The sequence below is a fragment of the Marmota monax genome, unplaced genomic scaffold, assembly GCF_021218885.2.
Source record: "Marmota monax isolate L192 unplaced genomic scaffold, Marmota_monax_Labrador192_F-V1.1 WCK01_AAM20220418_F8-fsc00025, whole genome shotgun sequence".
Taxonomy (NCBI): Eukaryota; Metazoa; Chordata; class Mammalia; order Rodentia; family Sciuridae; genus Marmota; species Marmota monax.
The window spans coordinates 3,793,262-3,815,903 of record NW_026691950.1 but is presented as its reverse complement, the minus strand read 5'-3'; the positions used below and the strand labels follow the sequence as shown (position 1 = coordinate 3,815,903).

The window sequence follows — 22,642 nt, the reverse complement described above, 5'->3', positions numbered from 1 at the left end:
ACCACCCCCTCAGTGCAACTCCGAGAGTTGGAGGTCACGCAGGGGGGCGCCAGGAGCTCATTACGGAAGCAAGACCCGGGCCGGCAGCAGCAGACGCCTCAGGTCCACATCTGGAGCTCCAAAGTCTCACCCTGGCCAGGACCCGGGTCCCCACCTTTTTCACCTGCGACCGGGACACTCCCCAGGTCTCCGCTCCCCCCTTCCCTTCCCCCTCCCCCCTTTCCCCGGTCTTGGGCGCCGACCGCGCGGGCAGACCCGCGGCGGCGGCGGCGCCAGGCCCCGCCCCCGCCCCCATTATCATTAGCAGATATTACCCTAAACACTTGCTCTTTACCTCCTTTCTCCCTCCAGGCATTGGCGAGGCGGCCTGTCAATCAGCGCTCGGGCGGCAGCCCCCCGCGCGGGGGCTCGGAGATGCCAGCCTCAGCGACAGGCGGCGGCGGCGGCCACGGCACAGACACACACCCTCCCACACGCGCGCACAGGGGCAGAGCCGGCTGGCTGGCGGCGGAGGCACCCTCGGAGCCCCGCACCGGGCAGGGAGGGGACGTGCGACGGGAGACCGGCCCTGAGGCGCGGAATGGAGGAGGAGATGCAGCCGGCGGAGGAGGGGCCCAGCGTCCCCAAAATCTACAAGCAGCGCAGCCCCTACAGCGTCCTCAAGACGTTCCCCAGCAAGAGACCGGCGCTGGCCAAGCGCTACGACAGACCCACCCTGGTGGAGCTGCCGCACGTGCGGCCGCCCCCGCCGCCCCCGCCGCCCCCGCCGCCCTTCGCGCCGCACGCCGCCGTCTCCATCAGCAGCAGCGAGCCGCCGCCGCCGCAGCAGCAGTTCCAGGCGCAGAGTTCCTACCCCCCCGGGCCCGGCCGGGCCGCCGCCGCCGCCGCCTCGTCGTCGTCGCCGTCCTGCACGCCCGCCGCGTCCCAGGGCCACCTGAGGACTCCGGCCCCGCCCGCGGCCCCCGCCGCGTCGTCGTCGTCGTCCTTCGCCGCCGTCGTCAGGTACGGCCCCGGCCCGGCAGCGGCCGCGGGCAGCAGCAGCGCGGGTAGCGACGGCGCCAGCCTGGAGCTCAGCGCAGGTACCAACTCTTGGGCGCAACTTTCCTTCCCGCCACGGTCGTGGGAGGGGAGGGACCCGGGCAGGAGAAGCTGGGGACCGCCGACACTCTCCCGCGCGCCCCAGTGTGTGTGACTGGGGAGGCCGAGGAGCGTCCGAACGCTCCCTGGAGGCCTCCCTTGCGCCCCACTCTTGGGCAGCAACTTCTGGAAGATTCCCCGGCGCCGCCGCGTCCCAGGTTTACGACGGCGCGCGCACTTAACAGGTGGCTTGGCGGCTCCGTTGCTCGGTCGGGGACGGGGGTGGGAGCCAGATGTCCTAGGGTAACAGGAGCAACTGCTTGGGGACAGCCTGGGGCTGCTCGGGTGGCTCCGCTGAGGCTCCCTTTCTTTACCCTCCGCTTCTTCACTTTATCCTTCCACTTCTTCCCTTTTCACTTCCTCCCGCCTCCATTTGTTTTTTCTAATTTTTTTTTCCCCTCGTCTTTTCTCCCTCTCTTTCGTGCAGTCTGCCCCTGTCGCGGTCCCCTTCGGCTATTTCTAGTGCTTGGTGTTTCTTTTTTTCTTCTTCTGTTTTTTTTTTTTTCCCCCTGTGCGCTTGTGCTTCTGCGCGCGCTGTCTCTGCGAGCCCTTCCCTGTCCACCCCATCGTCCCAGCCGTGGCTGTGAGACACCTGATTCCTCCGCTGCAGCCTCGCGGTGGTCCTGGAGTTCGACCTTCCAGTGGATTCAGGTGTTTGGGCGCCCAGGGGGTGTTCTCGCTCTTCTCCCCAGCTCCGGGCACGCCGGTCCAAGCTGCTCACGTCGTTGTTCCCTACCTTGTCGCTTGTTATCCCCCCTCCCCCACCATGGGACTGTCAGCGCTGATTTCCTCTGGAGCATCTCCGCTCCAGCCCTGCAGAAATTCCTCTGCACCCCTCCCAGAGCCTCTCTTTAATCCGGAGTCTACAGGCTCCCCCCACACCCAGAGCTAGCTCGTGCTGCCCCGTTGTTGGGAGGGACGCGCTGTTGGGAGGCCACGGCCTGGGGCCTGCACCCAAGGGTGCTCTGTGCTCCCTGAAGACGCAGCCACGTTTATGGACTCCTGAGAACTTAAAAGTTCCTGCTCAGGCCTTTTATGGCACTTTAGAACCCCTCCTCCCATTCTACATTTCAGTGAATTTGTCTTTTTTTTTTTTTCCTAGTGAAAATAGGAGAGTATTGTCTCTAAATGAGTTATAGATGCCTGTGCTAAGTGTTCTGCTGTTTGTCAATATTTTGACACATGAAGGATTGGTTTTGAGAAAGAAAATGTAATTATAGGTTACCGTGAAGACTAGTTCTGTCACAACCCTCACTGATGTGGAGATGTTTGACGGCGTTGAGTGGGGTTCTTATGTGGGCTTCCTTGTTTGTGAGGTTTTTTTGTTTTTGTTTTTAGTTGCTGTTGGCCCAGTATTTTATTGTGGTATTATAATTCATGTTAGGCTGCTTGTGGGCGTCCTTTTTCCCCATTTCTTTTGTGTTTTCTCCCTTATTAGGTTAATGTTCTTTTTTTTTGAGTTTGGAGTCTTACTCTTAAATTCTGCCTCTTGTTGGTGTCCTCATTTATACTCCAGCTCAGCATTCTTTTTACTTTATGTTTTCCAGCAATTTGGGTCCTTTACCCATTTTCTATATTTTGCATACTCCTTTGCATAACCTTGGTTTCACCATGTCCACTGAGGTTTCCCTCTCTTTTATCTGCCTGGTTCAGTCTTTTATCTTCCCTTGCTTTCTCCTTTCAGGCTTTGCTATCTTCCAATCTTTTAATTCCCTTAATACACTATAAATGTACACCTTCTCATTCCCATTTTCATCCATTGTGTAAATTTGTTTTTTCCTGCCACGGTTCCTGTATTGTTTCTTCTTCTTCTTCTTCTTTTTTTTTTTTTTTTTTTTTTCCATTCAGCAGTCACTTGTGGTCCTTTCCATGAAACCTCCCTGCTCTGGAAGTTTTTCTTGCTTTCTTTTCTTCATGTGAGGGTTTGGGGGTGGGGGGGTTGTTTGTTTGTGTTTTTTTTTTTTGTAGTTCCCACCTTCTCATCTTGTCTAAAGTGTTTGCTTTCAGTGTTTCTTCTAGTGTCCATTTAGTTTATTGTGTCTGTCCCCAGGTAGAAATCAACATCACTGAATCTAAAGGTGTGAGAGGTTATTTATATATATATGTAACTTCCCATACTACCTTTTATTCTCAAGGCTATTAAAAAAAAAAGGAAGGAAGGAAAACAAGAACAAGTTTTTAAACAGAGAGGTAAGGTTGATACCATGGAGGACTAGATGCATAGTGCTTGTTGGAAGGATAGGAAGTGAATGGTAGATTTTTTTCTGTGCAGTATGGAGATGGTCTGAGTGCAAAAGGAAAAGGAAAAAAAAAAGCCATTGGACTAGACACCATGGATTATGGTCATAGTATTAATCATTGATGGACAAAGCCATCTCTCAACAGCACAGTGATGCAAGTGACCATCAGAGGGACAGCCAGCAGAAGAGCTGATTGGTTCTTTGAGGAACTAATGGTTCCACTTTGAACCAATGAGCTCATATGCACGCCACAGCCATTTAAATACATCGGGTGGGGGTGGTGCTTTGCCTGTTGCACCCTCACTAAAGTGTATTTGCAGTGTCTTAGGCCACCTAGCAAACTGAAAATGGTCAAAACATCCACGGGATGAAGCAAGTCTAGTAGAAAAGAGGCACAAGGGACCATCCAGGGAAAATGCAGTGAAAAGATGAAAGGGTTGAAGTGAATCTTATTTCCCATTAAGAGCCACAAGTCATTAAAAAGAAAAATATGTGATTAAAAATAGAATTTTTCAATATTGTTATAAAATCATGTGAAGAGTATAATTTTCCTTAAAAGGGGCAATACACTATGGTTTTAAAAGCACATTTTTCCTCTGTGGGAGGCTTAGAGTTAAAATCCACGTAGATCTTGATATGCAGCCTAAATTTGGCATCAGGAAATGGGAAATTGCATCTTTAAGCAGAGTACAATCAAAAATGAATTACAATAAATCCTATATAATTGCATAGGTCATTCTCTTTAATGAGATTTTATTAACCTGACTGTCAAGCTTTTGAGTCAGGCAGATATTTTATCTTCTTCAACTGATAAAAGTGTCAGCTATAAACCACCATATAAATATTCATAAATCTACACATCTGTGGCAGCCTATCAGCATCATTCTTTTGGACATTAAAAGCATTCTAATTACTTTCTGTCTAGCAGAGCTGAAATGCTGCCTGTTATAGTATGTGCTTGGCAGGCATGATTGCTTTTGTTTGCCATCACAAATAGCAGCATCCTATTTTATATACCGATGGTCCAGAAAATATTCAGGGATTGACTGAGCAGGATGAATATTAGGAAGCACCATCTGGTTTTGATAGCACCGGGTATATTAACTCATCTGTTAATTTTTGACACATCATTGATTTATTTATTTAGAAAAATTGCATCCTGTTTTGCTGTGTTGATGTTTGCCATTATGAAAAAAAATTGGATGGCATTTTTTTTAAAAGACATCATTCATTGATTTAAGACAAGGATGATGCTTCCAAAGCTTTCGTTTCTGCTATTTTCTATGCCATGATGTCCTCTCTTAAAAAGAAGTTAAATTAACGTTTTATGGAAATCAACTATTAGAAATCCTTTTGGTAGATATGTGGATACATGGTAGTAGGTCACAAAAAAATTCTGCTTCTGCATTTTAATATTAATATATTTCACCCTTCGCTGGGCTAAAATCAAAAGGTTACCACTAATCTTGAGTACTGTGATCTCCTTCATAGAAACAGAATTCTCTTGGGAACCTGCCGTGATGGGCACATTCCATTCAAGGCTTTCCTTACAAAGAAGGACATTAGTAAAGTAGGGAGTCTGTGTTTGATTGCCTACTTCCCATCCCTCTTCTTAGTCATTTATCAGATTTAGGATGGATTAAACCACTTAAATGCAGAAGAATTTCAAGAAATGAATTTTTCAATTAAAAAAATAATAAGGGGTTTAGATTTTGGAATCAGACTAGGCACAATTTGCAACATGATATTATCTCCCAACAGGCTGCAAAATAAATTAGAAGTGGTCATTTTACAGTGCTTTGTGATTGTGATTTATTAACATTTCATGCTGCTTTATTTAGGGAAGTTGGGGATAAAGTAGACAATTTTAAAGCCTCCTTCTAAACTGTTGAATTTGTACTTCACTGCTATCCCTGTGTGTGGAGCATTCTGTGACTAGGGGGGAAAAAGTTAAAACACATGTTAACACTTTACTCAATTAAGAATCATGGATCAGTAGCCATTCAATTGTGTTCAAATGAAAACAAAACTTTTCTCCATTTCTTAGTGATAATGTGCTATGCCTAGTACTTGGATTTCTAATTATATTCTGTCTAGAAAGCTAAAATATTGCTGACTGCAATATGTATTAAGTGGAAAGAGTTACTATTTTCCCTCACCAAGTGTAATGCAATATATTTCATCATGGCTTTCATGTATCAATGTTAAAATAGAAAATAGTATTCAAATATTTCAAGGTACTAAAGAGGGAAAAATTCAACTTTAAGGGTGTGTGATTGCTATTTTTGTATATTTCAATTCTAAGAACAAATTCAGAATGAAGCATTTTAAGAACTGCAGGCAAGAACTATTTTATGATTGTAGCTATTCTCTGATATTCTGAGTGCGCTTTAATAGATTATCTTCATAATGTAGTATATTACATAATGATTTTTTCTCAGCATGTTATGAGTTTATCCTTCAATTAAGAAAACAAATCACGCTTGTCCCTAAGTCAGATTTTTTTCCCCTTAAAATCTATGCTGTAATGTGATTCATCAATATGATTAAAACTACTGAGTGTTCTCTAGGACACTGAACAAATATAATCGAGCAGCTCTTTCTAGGCAGTTCTATTTTAGCCTTTCCTTGCGTATTTGTCCCTTTCATCAAGGTTATGTTAAAGGTGTATAGGCTGTAAATCAATTGGGACTATGCTGATTAAAATGCAAACAGTAAATACAACTTCAAGTCTAGAATGGGATTATAGGATTAAAATGAATGAAAACTGCTCTTGTGCTAGAATTGAACATTCCCAATCAATATCATCCTTTGATTTTACTAATAAAAGAATAAAAACTAGGAAGTGAAAAAATGAGAAAAAAACATCTTAAACCTCCCCACTTGTATGGTTCAGCTGTTTACTTTCACGTTTTTTTTTTTTTGTTGTTGTTGTTGTTTAGGTCATTGTAATGAAATGGCATCAAAGTATTTGTGTGACTCAGGACCAAAGTCTAAAGCAGGCCTTATATCATGTATTGAATAATTAAAAATCTTGAATCAGATGTTAAGTAAAATACATTCTCTTTACCTGTCTTGACAAATACACCTTTATAATGACCAGGTTTGACTTTGGGATTTTTAGCCAACCATGACCACCTCTTCTGACTCCCAGCTTCATCTTGCACTCAGAAGTACATCATATACACACGTAGGTGCCCCAGTCCATGCTTCCAAGCTCTAGCTGCTATCCCTCTGTAGGTAGATGGCTGAGGGCACAGGCTCCCCAAGCAGTTAGAGTAGGGAATTCTTAATCTTGTACCTTACAACAGGGAGAAGACTGGTTGGAGGAGGAGGGTCAGGGCAGAGATTCATAGTACTGTTCCTAAGAGTAAGGAAGTGCTGTCCCAAGAAGTAAACAGCCCTGTGGGCTGCCAGAGGTGATCTTGCCACCCCCACCTCAGCCAAGTAAATCTGAAAATGCTATAAACTGAGGTCCTCTACATGTTTACAAGAGTCCTACCATGTATTTTATCAATATTTCTTGAGACACTGAGTTGATCCTCCCACCCCAGTACAGCCTGTAATTGCTTCCTGAACAGAAAAGATCTGGGCTCTGGTTTCTGACTTGGTATTTTTCTAAAGGATTCTGGAATGGTAGCATTGTGTAGATGTGGGGTACATGAGGAATGCTTCCTGTGTGCCAGTCAACCGTGTTGTGGGATTTTTATACACATTCTTATTACATAGTTAGAACCAGGTTACTTGGACTCCTCTGTCTCCCCAATACCATGGTTACTTCACAAAAGAATGCTAAGGAAAAAAACCCGGGAGGAGGCACTGCACAGGGGTCTCTTGAAATGCAATTTCATTGGTCACATATCCTGGGTTTTCTAGAGGTTTTCTTACTGCAACTCTTCTGTCTTGTTGCCTGTAGAAGCACACAAGTATCTCAATATTTTTAATTTTGAAGGTCCCCTATCCTGGGAAAGAAAAAGGAGTAGTCACCATTCTCAGAAGCAGCAAGTGGCTGTTTTACAAACAAGTATTACTGGCAGCTAAATTCTCTAGTGCTTTCCTTGTTGCCATTTTTCTGGGTAAGGAGAAGCTGAAGCATCCTCATACCACTGTATAAACTCTGGAAAGTGTCCCTGTCTGTGTTTATAATCACTTGTCTAGGTAGTAATGGGAAGAGAACCTTTCCAGTGACATTTTCCTATAGGGTGAATACTCAAGAACTTTAGGCTGATGTTAAATAACACTATCATGATTTGGGGAGTTTTTTGTGTGTTTTGCAGGGAGTTGATTGGTTTCAGTTTACTTTTTGCTTTTCACTGCTTGACAGTTAATATGCTTTAGAATTCATGTATGTGGGCTACCTAGCACCCACGCCTTATGCCATTTGGGGAGATGTGACAATCAAATGAAAATGGCTCTGAGAAGAGGCACTCCTGATTTTCAGATATATGGATCTTGGTCAGCCTAAACATTGGCCTTGACAAGAAATCCAAATTAGCAGGTAAATTTAGAGAAGGAATACTAAATAGAGAAGTTGAATGACACATGCGGTATTGTTTTGTGCTCATTCTTTGCCTATAGACCCACTCTTTGTTTTATCTTAGATTTCTAGTGAGCTCTTCAAAAAGACTTATCTTTCTTCTCCAGTTTGCATCTGGGAGCTACATACTCTCGGCAGGGATTGTATCAGCTGATTAATAGCAAGGGCATAAGGGCACTCCAGAAATAGAAGTAATGATTGCTCTAAGCCCTCCTATCAATGAGGAATTGAGTCTGCAGTGGCCAGCTCCATTCATTAGAGTAAGGATATTAATGAAGCTGAAGGTGTGAGTGCAGACCTGTGCAGGCCAGTTAATGTCAGAGAGAGAGAAATCTCTGTACGGTGCCCAGAATCATAGGCCAGCCATTGCTTAGAGTAAGAGACTGGAGGTGACTCATTAGGAACCTGCCAATCATAGAACAACAGGAATTTGTCCTGTTAACAGTGGATTCACTGTGTCATCTGGTTTATGGCAGAGTAAAAATACTTATTTTAATGTGTTTAAGTATTAAAATTGAGGACTTTTGTTTATTTGTCGTCTTAAGCTGTTGGTCACTGACATGTCTTTTTATTTCATTTCAGAGAGTCGTATGATTTTGGATGCCTTTGCCCAGCAGTGCAGTCGAGTTCTTAGCCTCTTAAATTGTGGAGGAAAACTTCTGGACTCAAACCATTCTCAATCTATGATTTCTTGCGTAAAGCAGGAAGGCTCTAGTTATAATGAAAGACAGGAACAGTGTCACATTGGGAAAGGGGTCCACAGTCAGACTTCAGACAATGTAGACATAGAGATGCAATATATGCAAAGGAAACAACAAACTTCTGCCTTTTTAAGAGTTTTCACTGACTCCCTCCAAAATTACCTGCTCTCGGGGAGCTTTCCAACTCCAAACACCTCAACGATTAGTGAGTATGGCCACCTGGCCGATGTGGATCCTCTCTCCACCTCTCCCGTGCATACACTAGGTGGCTGGACCTCCCCAGCAACCTCTGAGTCCCATGGTCACCCATCATCTTCTACACTCCCGGAGGAAGAAGAGGAGGAGGAAGAAGAAGGCTACTGTCCCCGATGCCAAGAGCTAGAGCAGGAGGTTATTTCACTGCAACAAGAAAATGAAGAGCTCAGAAGGAAATTAGAAAGCATCCCAGGTATGCTTCCATATTACTTGCAGGACAACTGCAAATCTTACTCCTTTCCGTTATTTCCACTCTCTGTATGCATAATGTGTATGTGTGTAATTTTTTTAATTTAAAAATTTTTTTTGGCCAGCAACAGAAGAATTGGGAAAATAGGCATGATAAGGAGGTCTTTAGCCTACCCAGTGCCAAAGAAGTTTGGGGATGAGTCACTAGACTATTTTGTCTTTGTTTCAGCTGCAGTGTTCTTGGGTATAGACTTAAAGACCATATTCCTCATGAAAGGCATCTTTATCAGTCTGAAAATAATTCCTAGATTGATTCCTTGACATTGAAGTAGGTCAAGTGCTGTGAGCCTGAGTTCCTTTCAAAAAAGTGGTCCTGTTGCTGTGGTTTTAAAGGCTTTGCCATTGCTAGAAATTACAGTGAAAATATCCGTTCAGAGGTGGACTGGAGTAGTACTGAACAAATCTCTTCTGTTCCATTAATTTCCCTTGCTTTTCTTATTAAGTTTCAGCAGGCATAGTCTCTTTTAGAATACAGACTCCCCCTTAAAGTTAATAAGAAACAGTAAACTAATAGGCCAAAGATAGAGCAGTAATTAAGCTGGCCCTAAACTATTTGTGTCCTGGTTAAACACTAGGCATCTACTATCTCTTTTTTAAAAAAAGACTAGATTTTCAGAGTAGTAGAATTGTCTATATGCAGAGGCCATTTCCAAGTTGCTAAGTTGTTTTCAATTTTTGGAAAAGCACTGATTTTATATTGATCTTTGAATTCTACGGTGTGTCTGGGACTTAGAAAAGACATTAAGATCATCAATAGAACAGTCTCTTCAAACTTTTAATCATGCAGCCCATGGATGGTAAATTTTGGAGTATGTACTTAACCAATCTACGCAGTCTGGCTAATTACGTACATGAACTACTATACTATTATATTGTGGTCAAATAAAGCATACGTAATAAATTTTTAAAATTTGAAGGCTGACACATGCATGTAAACATAAGTTATGTTTTTCACTTAACTCGGTATTTTTGTATCGCCTATTTGGTATGTGATCCTGAAATAAAGACATTAATAAAGTTCACACTTGTTTATTAGAACATCTAGAAGGCAAAAACAGAAATGAATGTTTAGAACTGCTAAATTAGAAATTCATCTTTCCACTCTTTTCATTTAAAAGAATTTCCCAAATAGAGCTGAGATTTTGTTCAGAACATTTTGGAGTTAGATTAAGTGAAGCAGTCTTGGGGAGGAGAAGCTCTAGTGAAGTTAATTCATTTTCTTTTTGCATTTGAGCTGTGGATTAGATGCAGAGAGGTGACATTTTCCCAAGCCAGGAGGGTACTGGCTGCAGGAGATCGCTGGGTAGAACCAGAAGCAGAGCACTGCTCATTTCCCCAAATCAGGGAGATAGGGTTGCAGCTAACACACTGGGGATTCTACAACTCTAAGCCCTGGGAATTGTGGTCCACTCACTAAGGGTTTACCTCAGAGGATGTTTTCACATCTACTCCCACTCCTCTTTCACTGGAGGAGAAAAATAGCATCCTGGGGATTATCCTGCTATAGAAACTGACCAGCCATTCAGAACCACAAGCAATGGAGCCCAGCTTCTGAAGAACTCTTCTGTCTATTGGCTCTACATTTTTAGGGGGAAAAAAATCTTTTATTTTTAGGGACCCATTTGAAGAAAAGTGCAGTAAGAGGCTGGTTTTGCACATGCTAAGAGTGTTTTGTCAAGCAGTAACACCCCTGTATAACTTGGAGGGGTTTTCCCTAGGCAGTGTCCCTGCTTCTCAGTGGACATAGTAGGCCCCTATTGTCCTAGAGGCCAGTACGTTTCCATGGATGGACTTGTAACTTTCCTCAAGAATCTACCTATAGGGCAATCAACTTTTATATAGCCAGACTGGATGGATGTATATAAAAGAAGGCAGCACTCAGTGATTAGCAGAGGGAATCGGTTGGGAGTGAAGTGAGAGCACATGCTGCAGGTAGAGTCCAGGGAGCTTCCTTGATCTCATCTCTGCTTCTCCAGAGGAGTGCTGTTGAGCAACTACAATAGCCCTCCAAAAGAAAGAGTTCCCTGTCTCCCCACCTCTCACCTCCCGAAATAATAAAGCCTTCATACCTGGAGCAGTTCTTGAAGTAAATTAAGAGAAATGAGCTTATCATCTAAGAAATGATTTCACTTAAGTAGCTATAAAATGGGAAAAGGAAGGTCTTGAGACCTTACCAAAAACAGGCTGGCGAGAGGTGTATTTTTGGCACTACCCAAGAGGCCAGTGTTAAGTATTATTTGTGAATTTTCAGTATAGTCTTACTGATGATCAGTTCCATGAAAACCAGAGGCTTCTAGGAGGTGCTGTCTTAGTTTTCAGAGTGAGTTTCACTCTGTTACTCCAAGGAAAAGGCAGTGGTGCTTTTCCCTTGTATTAATTAATTAGATCACCATGATAGAAATTACAAAGTCAGTTAAAACGTGAAATTTTTTGAAAATAGGTTGAAAGAAAAACGTCAGTAATCCCAACTACCCAGAAGGATGAGGCAGGAAAGTTTGAGGCCAGACTGGGCAACTTAGTAGGTCCCTGACCGAAAGTCAAGTAAAAAGAGCTGGGTTGTAGCTAGAGGTAGAGTTGTGCCTAGAATGTGCAAGGCTCTGGGTTAATTTCCTAGTACTGCAAAAAAAAAAAGCTGTAAAAGGAAAAAGTATTTGGATCAGAATATGAAGTGCTAAGAGATTTTTTTAGAAGAAAATGATGGGTGTAATTTTTCAACGGATAGAGTTTCAGGTTAGAGTAGCCTAAAGATGTTACGAGTTCATATAAAGGAGAATGGCTATAAAATACTATATTTCATCAATCTAAGACACCACTGAGTATAAGACACCAGTGTTTATGTTCTACTAAGAAAGAAGGAAAACACTGCAAATCAAAATTGTACATTATAATAATTTTTGAACATGAAGTTGGTAATATTAAAATTAAAAAAACTGTGAGTCTTAGGATCATAAAATGTGATAATTAAAATACCTTGAAATTTTCCAAGTGCCAAATATAGGGAAGATAAATTTATTTATTTATAAAATTTATTGTATATATTTAAGCTATATCACATGAGGTTATGGAATTTATGTAGATAATTAAAACCTTACTATAGTGAAGTTAATATCCACCATCTCACACAGTTAACCATTTTTTTGTTTTTATGGCAAAAACAATAAAGATCTTCTCATTTAGCTTGAATCCAAAATACAGTATAATTTTAATTACTTTCGCCCTCATATTGTACATTAGATCTCTAGACTTGTTCATCCTATGTATCTGCTACTTTGTAACATTTGATTTGTCCCCCCTCCCCAGATCCCCAGTAACTACTTTCCTCTATCAGTACATCTGTGTGGTTTTTTATATTCTATATACGAAATCACAGAACGTTTTTCTCTGCCTGGCTTCTTTCACTTAGCATAATGTCTTCCAGGCTCATCCATATTGTAGAAAACGGCAAGACCTCATTCTCTTTTAGGGCTGAACAGTATTTCATTTTGTATATATGCCACCATTTCTCTACCCATTGTCTGCTGCAGAAATGTGTTGTTCCTCTGTCTTGGCTACTATAAATGATGCTGCAGTGAACACAGAGAGTGCAGATGCTTTTATGATGTGGTAGTTTCATTGACTTTGGATATGCCTAGAAGAGGAATTGTTGGGAAATATGATAGTTCTGTTTAATTTCTTTGGAAACCTCCCTAGTGTTTTCCATAATGTCTGACTAGTCTATAGTCCCACCAAGAGTATATGAGGGTTCCCTTTTCTCCACATCCTTGTTAACATGTTATCTTTGACTTTATGATAATAGTCATTTTGATCAGTTTGAAGTGGCATGTCATAGTAGTTTTGATTTTCATTTCCCTGATGATTAGTGGTGTTGGGCACCTTTTTATTTAGCTGTTGGCCATGTTTATGTATTTGTAGAAATATGTATTCAAGTCTTGTCCATTTTTTAAATCGGGTTATTTGATTTTTCTACTATTAAGTTGTATGGAATCTTCATAAATTTGGGGTACTAAACTTTGATCATATACATGGTTTACAAATATTTTTCCTAGTCTGTAGGCTTGTGTTTCATTTTGTTGGTTGTTTTCTTTGCTGTGCTGAAGCTTTTTAGTTTGAGATCCTGTCTGTTTGATTTTGGTTTTGTGGCTGGGCTTTCAAAGTGTGATATCCAAAAAGTCAGTGTCAAGGCCAGTGTCCAGGAGCTTTTCCTCTGTGTTCTTTTCTAGGAGTTTTATAGCTTCTAGTCTGATATTTAGGTCTTTTATGTGTTTTTAGTTGATTTGTACATATGGTATAAGATATGGGTCTAATATCACTCTTTGCATGTGACAGTTGTTTTTCCAGCACCCTTTATTAAAGAATGTTGTTGTTTTTTACATAAGAACTTCTACTTTTTTTTTTTTAGTTGTAGATGGACACAATATTTTTATTTTACTTATTTTATTAATGTGGTGCTGAGGATCGAACCCAGTGCCTCACGCATGCAAGGCAAGTGCTCAACCACTGAGCTACAACCACAGTCCTACTTTGTTTAAGAAAAAAAAATGCTTATAATCATTTCAGTTTATTCTCATAACTCCATGAGCCTATAGCAAATATTATCATCCCCATTCTGCAGACAATGTTGTTGAGACCCAGACAGGTGAGATCAGTTGCAGACCTAGGATTATTATCCAAGGTTTCTGACTCCATATCTTCCATTGTATGGGCCCTTGTGTTCTATAAAAGTTTGTGAACAGTGAATTAGCATTATTCCTAGGGGAAGTACAAAGTATGTTACAGAGAGCCCCTGCTCACAGTGTTTTCCACTAATCGTTACATACCTTGTTTATGGGTGTGTGTGTTCAAAGAGACCTTATTTGCTGTTTGTATTTGGTTGGTTGACATTGAACTCCACTGGCCTGTAGAATCCCACACCACTATAACCCAGGCCTGAGTGCAGCTTGTCCAACACACCTGCCTCCATAAGGCACTAGACACCTGCTTGTGCTTAGGAACACTTGACACCACTTGAGAACTAAGTTAAAGGCCACTTAGGCAGTAAAATCACTAATGAAAACCCAGCACAAAAACAGACCACAGCAAGGACACTTGTCTACAGATGAGAACTGAAACAAGAAGACAGAGACCATCACAGTGGTCAGTCTCAGCTGGACCTGTGCATGTCAGGTGACTCAAACTTCCCTGTGCTTTGCCCATGTCTGCGAGTGACTGCAGAAGCACCAGGGATATTGATGTGGATATTAACAAGTAAGCACATTTGCAGACACAGAGTCCATGATTTGGCAAATAATGTAACCATTCTGAGACTCACATTCCCCCTCCATGAAACAGGTTAACAATACTACAGAGATGTTGAAAAAAAAACAGATTAAATAAGTAGCAAGTGAGTGCCTGCTAGGTATTCCAGTGAACACTCGATAAATTTCAGCTCTAAGAAAAAAGAGAGAAGGCGTCTGTTCCTTGCTTGGCAATACAGAGAACTTAAGTACTCTTCCTAAATTAATGAACAGTGTTCTTAACTTGTAAAATGTCACCCTTCAGTTCATTACCCAGGTTAGGAGCCCCAGATCCACCATGACTCATCTCTCTCTCCCACTTTTTGTCATTCCCCAAGCCTCTGAATTCCACTGTCACATACTCACCAGTTTGAACCCTCCTGCCTCTTCCCACTGCCTTTATCTGAGCAAATCTCATAATTCAGAGGGCTGTAAGGGTCACTCAACTTCTCTCCCAGACTCCAGTCACTCCCCTCAAATTGCCCCAGGTCATCAATTGCCAAAAAGCCCCTAGTCTGTGGAGTAAAATCCAGCCCCATCATTGTGGCACACAAGGCCCTTGACTACCTTGCTGTCTTCCTGTCCTGAATTGAAAACTCCACCTCACCTCAGTGCCCACTATCCACCAGTGTTCTGATCCCACTGGACAGTTTGTGATTCTCTGAGAAGTCAGACAGTTGTATGCCTCTGGTCTTCCTTTTACTCCTGCTATCCCTTCCAACCCAGGAACATATTGCCGTCTTCCCCCTTGAGAAACTCCTGCACATCCTTCAATACAGGTGACACTTCTTCTCCATAACAGACCTTTCCCCAGATCCCAAGCACAACTAACCAATTTCCATAGTACATCATGCATTTTTCTGTTAAAACCATTTTCAAGGAAAGTGTTTACTCTATATGTCTGTTGCCTAATGAGATAGGAAGAGAGGTCCTTTAAGGCCCTGAAGACAGAACAAAGTCAGAATTGTCTTTGTGTCCCCAATTCCTGGCCCACTGTCAGACATGTTGTGGCAGCTACACAATTAATTGAATTAAGTGGAAATAAGGCATTGTCATTATCAAAAATATAACCATTCATCTGTAGACTAATACCTAGAGCTGATTATTTATTTCTAAATAGTTCCATTCAGGAGCTTAGCTTTATAGAGACTGTGAATAGAACACTTAAAAAATGATTAAGCACACAGGTGGCCATGGTTGTCAAAGGACAGTAAGAAATTTCAATCTCCCTATAAAATTGTGTGTGGTACATTTTAAAAAGTTTTTAAATCTCTAAAAACAATTGTCTGGCAAGGTAGACTAAATAATGCTTGAGGAATAATAAACTGATCAAGATTTTAATGTAGTCATCTGCAATGAGAATTAGAACTAGAGCCCTGCACACCCTTAATATGGGCAAAACCGCCCGGGCACAGTGGTGTACACCTGTAATCCTAGTGGCTCAGGATGCTCAGGCAGGAGGAGTACGTGTTCAGAAGCCAGCCTCAGCAACTTAGCAAGGTACTAAGCAACTCAGTGACCCTGTCTCTAAATAAAATGCAAAAAAGGGCTCTTCCACTTCTCATCATTCCCCAAGTTGGGTTAAATGCCCCAAGTTCAAATTCCAGTACCAAAAAAAAACAACAAAAGGCAAAATCAGAATTAGAGTGGTTTCCCTTAGAAGAACCTTACTGCACAGCTGCTTAGATAGCCCAGCAGCCAAGACAGCATGGTCAACAGCTAAGTGGCTTCTGTGAAGAATTCACTAGACTCCTACTCTTAAAATCATCATAGCTTATAGTAGGCAGTACTTCCTTGGTACTGCTTTGCATGTATTATTTCAACTAATTGGCAGTAGCTATTCCAGTTTTACAAATGAGATGACAGACTTAGATCAAGCAACTGTCCCAGGATCACGTAGTTTGTAAGTGTCAGCGTTAGTACATTTAAAAAACAGGACCCAACAGTTACTTGAGGAGTAATTCTCAAGACTTTTTGCCAGGTATCTATCATATTATCTTAGGATGTCTTAAAAACCTCCATTCTGTATGGGATTTAACTCCCCTTTCCTAACCATGATAAGCATCCACATAGACTAGGGAGTCTTCCTTTTTGTTGTTGATGCAAAGGAGCTTCCTATTTTCTCTGTCTGATACGCATTTTAAAGTGTTGTTGCATGGAGGGGAAAAACTTAAAAACATTCATGTCAGGAGAGGTGCATTTTGGGTTCCTTTACAACATTTTTTCCTTTTAATACGTATTTTTGGTTTGGGTTTCTCATTTACTTTCTAGTAGGTTGCAGAATGAAAAAGTGAATGGGTGAAGTCTGCCCAATGGATCTGAAGTCGTGTTTGCATGAAAGGCAGTTAGAAGTGACTGTCTCTGGGGGCATAATCTGCTCCTTGAGGACCCTGTTGATGATCTTTTCAAGCTGTAAGCCCTGACCTGGCTCTCTTCCATTGGAGACCAGGGGTATTACGTGGTGGTCTGAACTGCAAGGAACCATGCATGACACCCTGTATCCTTATTCCCTGTGAGCCCCGAATATACACTTAGAAATTCCACTGCAGTCCACAAACTGTAGGTGAATAAGACAAAGGGACAAGAGAACAGGAGATTTTCCACAACTCCCTTTCAGTGTCCTGTGCCTCTTCTAGGCAGGCAGCATGGTGAAGCTGTGGGTCAGGGTATGTTTTACCTCTAATAAACAGAATTCATTTATGTTTCAAATGCAGTTTATACTCACTCACCTCTGTTTTCCAAATTGATTGATTTTGAGGTATCCCCCTCAATCCCACAGAAAACATTGCACTTGATTCTATGGCCTTCCTGTTAAAATCTAGGCAATTATCCAGAGTCCTCAGCCAAGAATAATACTCCCCTTTCTTAATGGGAGTGCACTCTGGCCCTGGACTGGAGGGGCCGAGGTGCATCTGCCTTGCAGGATCACTGATGGGGAGGACATCAGGGGAAAGCCTGGAAGAAGGGAATCACTCAGCATGCCCAAAGCAGTGGCTGTTTCAGTTGGTTAAACAGTCCACTAGTAGGAGTTTTGTCCTGTCTTCCTGCCCTAAATCGGGCCCCCTATAGCTAGCCAGCAGATGCACATACAATTCCATTTTCTTCTAGCATGGATAAATCAGCTGGCCTTGGTGATGGCGAGCTTAGCACTGCTGCCTAAATGCTGGGTGTGTGAAAAGCAGGGAGAGTTGGCCTCTTAGCTCTACCAGGGCTTTGTATTCCCCATGGAAGGTAATAGATGCAAGGGAGGAGACATGACAGTCATAGAGGTGTTTTCCAGACTTCTAAATTAATTCTTTACGATACAGGTTGAGTATCTCTTATTTGAAATGCTTAGGATTACAACTTCCCACATTCTGGAGTTCTGCTAATTTGGGGATATTTGCATATACATAATAAGATATCCTTAGACCAAAGTCTAAGCACAACGTCAATTAATGTTTCATATACACTTCATACAGGTAGCGTGAAGGTAATTTTATACAAACTTTTCAGTGTGCCTGCATTTTTACTGCAGCCCATCACACAAAATCAGGTGTGAAATTTTCTCCTTGTAATGTCATGTTGGCCCTCAAAAAGTTTCAGATTTGGGGGCATTTTTGGATTTTCAAATTAGATATGCTCAACCTGTACTGGTACTGGTTTTTATAAGGATGACAAAGGAGAAAGGAGTAACAACTACCATAATCCCACAACTAAAATATAAATCATTGCTAATTATTTTTTTAAATAATTTTTTTTTTAGTTGTAGGTGGACACACAACACCTTTATTTTATTTATTTATATGTGGTACTGAGGATCGAACCCGGTACCTCACATACGCTAGGTGAGCACTCTACCACTGAGCCACAACCCCAGCCCCTCATTGTAAATTATTATTATTATTAGCACTTTGGCTTATTTCTTTCCTATCTCTTTGCTATACATATAATTATTTTTAACATGGTTGAAGTCATACTGAATATTCCATTTTATATGCCGCCTCGTAAGCATTTTTTGTGCTTCATTTAAAAGTTTTTTCATAATCTTAATGACTCTAAAATATGAGTAAGGAATCAAAGGAAGTTCATTCAAATCCTAATTACATTTACAAAATTTTAGTAAAACTTCCGAGCTGAATCCAAGGTCATTCCTTGCACCTGTCACTTGGTGAGGCAGTCATATGTACTGTTGCATTTTATCCTTATCATAAACTGTGAAGAAAAAAGTGCTGCTTTGGATCCTCATATGCAACCCCGTCTAGAAGAGACTCAAACATCATAAAAATTAAATGATGTTCTAAAGGCCAGATAAATTACACAGGTGCAGTGGCACACACCTGTAATCCTCTAAGCAGCTTGAGTGGCTGAGGCAGAAAGATGGCAAGTTCCAGAACAGCCACAGCAACTTAGCAAAATCTTGTCTACAATTAAAAAGGAGTGGGGATGTGGCTCATTGGTAAAGTGCCCCTGGGTTCAGTCCCCAGCACCAAAAAATTTTAAAAATAAATAAACAAAGGCCACAAAATGAGTAAAAACCCCAGAACTAAAATACAGCCCTGTCTCCTGCCTCTGTTAGTTTCTCAATTCTGCTTTATTTTTTTTCCCAGTAATTAATGTCCAAAGCCAAAAGAGGTATCCTTTTCACTGTGGCATCTGTAAAGTGGATTGGGCTTTCACAGGCTGAAATCGGGAGTTGACAGGTTTTATTAAACTGTGGTATAGTAATAGGCCTACTTCAAACTGACACCACTGTGGCTACTTTGGTTGACCTCTGTGGCTGTGCAGCAAATGCTACTTCAATTTGAAGAATATATTCAGAGGGCTATTCGTGATGGCCATAACACAGGTCTGTAAGGATGGTTATTAAAGAAAATAATTTGGAGGCAAGAAGAAAGATTTCTTAACCTACTTCTACTTCTTGTCATTTAAATTCTTCAAAAGGCTGTTGATATAATTTTTAGTTTGTTATGTGATGTCACCTGAAAACCCAAAGCCATTAGCAAGGGATAAAAATGATAACTTCTGTCTGCTATCTGAAGAAAAAAAAAGTGAGAAAAAGAAAGTGAAGAAAGCTCTGTGGTGATACTTTAAAACTGGGGCTTAGGTTAAATATTTATTATTTTCTTTAATGTGACAAAAACATCTTAGGAAAACACAGCTAAGAAAGATAGTGGCAACAATTCATATAAATTAGATTCTTAACTAAGCTACCAAGACCTCTGAAAGCAATTAGTCAAAATTCCTGAAAGAGTGCTAATATAAATCTTAAGATGTAGGCATTATTTATGTAATGGAACAAAAAAGTCATGTTCTATTGGGTTAATATCTATTCAGTTTTACTGTAATTATTAAACGAATATATAAGACAAAGTCTCAAAAAAAAAAAAATAGTGTAATAGTCAATGAAACACATACCAAGTCTGAATTGGACCAAATCAATGGACCTTCTTAAAACCAGAGAAAGGGATGCATTCAGTAAGAACTGTGTGTCAGGTGTTGGGAATCAAATCTTGATTGAATAGGATTCCTGTTTGTTAATAAACTAGATTGATTCTGTCATTAAAAATGAACTTCTTCAGCTGGGCACAGTGGTGCATTCCTGTAATTCCAGCAGCTCAGGAGGATCACAAGTTCAAAACTAGCCTCAGCAACTTTGCAAGGCCCTGTCTCCAAAAAAAGAAAGAACGAACATACCTGTTTATTACTATAGTGAAGTACCCAAAGCTGAGTAACTTAGAAGTTTATTAGCTCAGTTTGGGACTCTACAGGCTGAAACACCAAGGTGCTGGTTCTGGCAAGGGTCCTGGCTGCATCATTCTGTGCAGATAGCATCATGGTGGGAGGAGGTGTGAGAAGGAGATCATATGGTGGGGCAGGAAGCTAGGGCATGAGGAGGGCTGGGGCAGACTTGATCTTTTATAACTACCCTTCTCTCAGGGACCCACTGTTCCTTCCCAGGGCATTGCCTGTTGACTCAGGAGCCTTGCACTGTGCTCCACCTCTTAAGTAGTCCCACCATCTCCCAGCATTGACACTGCAGAGACCAAGCTTCAGCTCATGAACCTTAGAGGGAAAAACTGCATTTAAACCATAGCAATGAATATTATATCATTATCAGCCAGAGAAATATTAGCTTTCAGTGCTTTAATTTTAAAAGTGCCATCAGGTGCTTATACCAAAAGTAAAGTCAGAGTTCACATCTCTTCTTTGAGTTATTCATGATCGTTATTGTTGACCCAGATTTGCATTGGAGTAAGTTGGACTTGAAAGATCTCAAACTGTGCTGATCCTAAAAATTGTCCCCAAACTGTAGCATCTGTTCTGTATTTACTAACTGAAATAACTGCGGATGTCAAATGAAAGGAGATTCTATTTCCTTTAGAAAACAGATCCTTTTTTTTAGAAGTTCACATCAACTGTGTTTTTAGACCTCAAGAGTTTATTTTCATGTTGAGGGCTAGCTAATGTGTAACTGTTGCCTTTCCTTCCTCCCAGTGCCCTGCCAGACCGTTTTAGATTACCTGAAGACGGTACTGCAGCACCATAACCAACTCCTGATGCCACAGCCAGCTGACCAGCCCACCGAGGTAGGTCTTAGGGGTCCAAAGATAAGTAAGTTCTGTGTGGAATTTCCTTAAGATGAAGCCTTTTGATAACTGGTTTATGCCGGAATAGATTGGCTAGCCAGGTAAAAGTGGATGATCTGTTGTCTGCATGTATGTGTTCTGTGGGGTAGGGGAAGGCATGTATTTTGCTCATAAAGATTCAGCTCTGCACTCTGAAAGGAGAAAGAAAGAAGAAATATCACAGGCAGTTCCACCTTTCCTTTGGCACAGCAAGGGCCTACAGTGGGAGACACCCACCTTTCGCACCCTCAGGCAGAGCTAGTGTTCCATAATGCCTTTCATGATGGAGCATCTCCCACCTGACATTCTCTGGAGTTCAGGTGGGCTATTTTCCTGACCTGAGCCACTTTTTCTCCCGACTTCAGTAGAAGAAACAACAGTCTCTCCGTGTGTCGGAGAAACGGTCCGTTTTGAAGGTCATGGTATGTCAGTTTAGACATGGTCCATCTTTACAAGGTATTGAAGGCTTGGTGGTGAATATGTTCTTTTCCTTCCAAGGCTTAAGAACACTATCAAACACACTCAAGTCTTGCCTACCCTAAAAAAGCCTCCCTTTACTTCCCCCTTCCTTCCTCAATTGATATTCTTTCTTTCTCCTTCCATTGCAGTATGCTCTCACATCACCCTCTGACAGTGCTTTCCTGCCACGCCATGACACGTCTTGCTCCTTGAGCTTGGATCCCAGGTCTTATCCCCAGTAGTATCCCCGGTATCTGTCCTAGAAGGTCCTCAGTTCATGTTTGCTGAATGATGACCTCCCTTTTTTAATGAATTAAACACTTGAAGATTGGTCCCTGTTCACCGTCCCTACTCTCCTAATTCCCATCTGCTCTCCACCCTGTAATCTCACTCTACTTTCACTACCCCCTGGAATGTTTTCAGGTGCCTTTGCTGGTTACCCGCCCCAGGGACCTTCTTGTAGCCCTTATCTCTTTTCTTCTTGGCCTTAGCATTGGTACTTTCTCTGGATTCCCCATCCTTTTCTTACTGCACTCTCAAGAGTTTTCCATCCATTGTTCCCCAGAGTTTCATTCTTCATCTTCTCTTGCTCTTCTCTGTTCAGTTCTGTTCTTACAACATCCACCGCTTGAAGGTTAAGAAGTTCCAGTGGGTATGGAGAGCCCCAGTCCCCACAGCTCAACCTTATGCCACTGTCTACTGCACCACTTGGGGTGCCCACACACCCCTGAGCCTCATCACCCTCACTCTGAACACACATGCTCATGTTTTCTCTTCAGTAACAGTCCCACCAAACCAGGTAGGAGTTTCTGACAATGTCCTGGCTGTCCCCTCCTTCCTCCTGGCATACGCTGATTCTACAGCCATGTGAATTGCCTATCTTCTCTCTGAGCTGCACTTAGCACTTTACACCTGGAGTATTAGAATAGATTTTTCATCTCTATCTTGTAAATTACAGATCCAAACTAAATGTTACTTGCTTAAAATCCTTTCATTACTCAGACTAATAATAAAGTCTACATTTCGTACTTGACACTTTTGTCATATAAATGTAAACAGAGATGAAAAGCCACTTCTTTGAGGAAGCTCTCCCCGACTGCCCTTCCTGTTTTATGCTCACGTAGCACATTGTTCACAGGTCTAATGCAGAACTCCATACCTTACTTAATGTACACCTGTGTCT

At 41.8% G+C, this 22,642-nt stretch overlaps 1 protein-coding gene across 2 annotated transcripts in view; it reads left to right on the top strand.

Moving 5' to 3' along the window:
* The first annotated feature begins 365 nt into the window (after positions 1-365).
* Positions 366-22,642, top strand: part of Bend4 (BEN domain containing 4) — a 34,250-nt gene continuing 11,973 nt past the window's right edge. The window contains exons 1-3 of one of the 2 annotated variants that reach the window (XM_046455850.2): positions 366-1,079; positions 8,497-9,063; positions 20,870-20,961. In XM_046455850.2, the coding sequence (XP_046311806.1) occupies positions 581-1,079; positions 8,497-9,063; positions 20,870-20,961 (1,158 nt within the window). In that variant the 5' untranslated portion in view covers positions 366-580. The remainder of the gene's footprint in view (positions 1,080-8,496; positions 9,064-20,869; positions 20,962-22,642) is intronic. The other variant, XM_046455897.2, reaches the window with a different exon arrangement.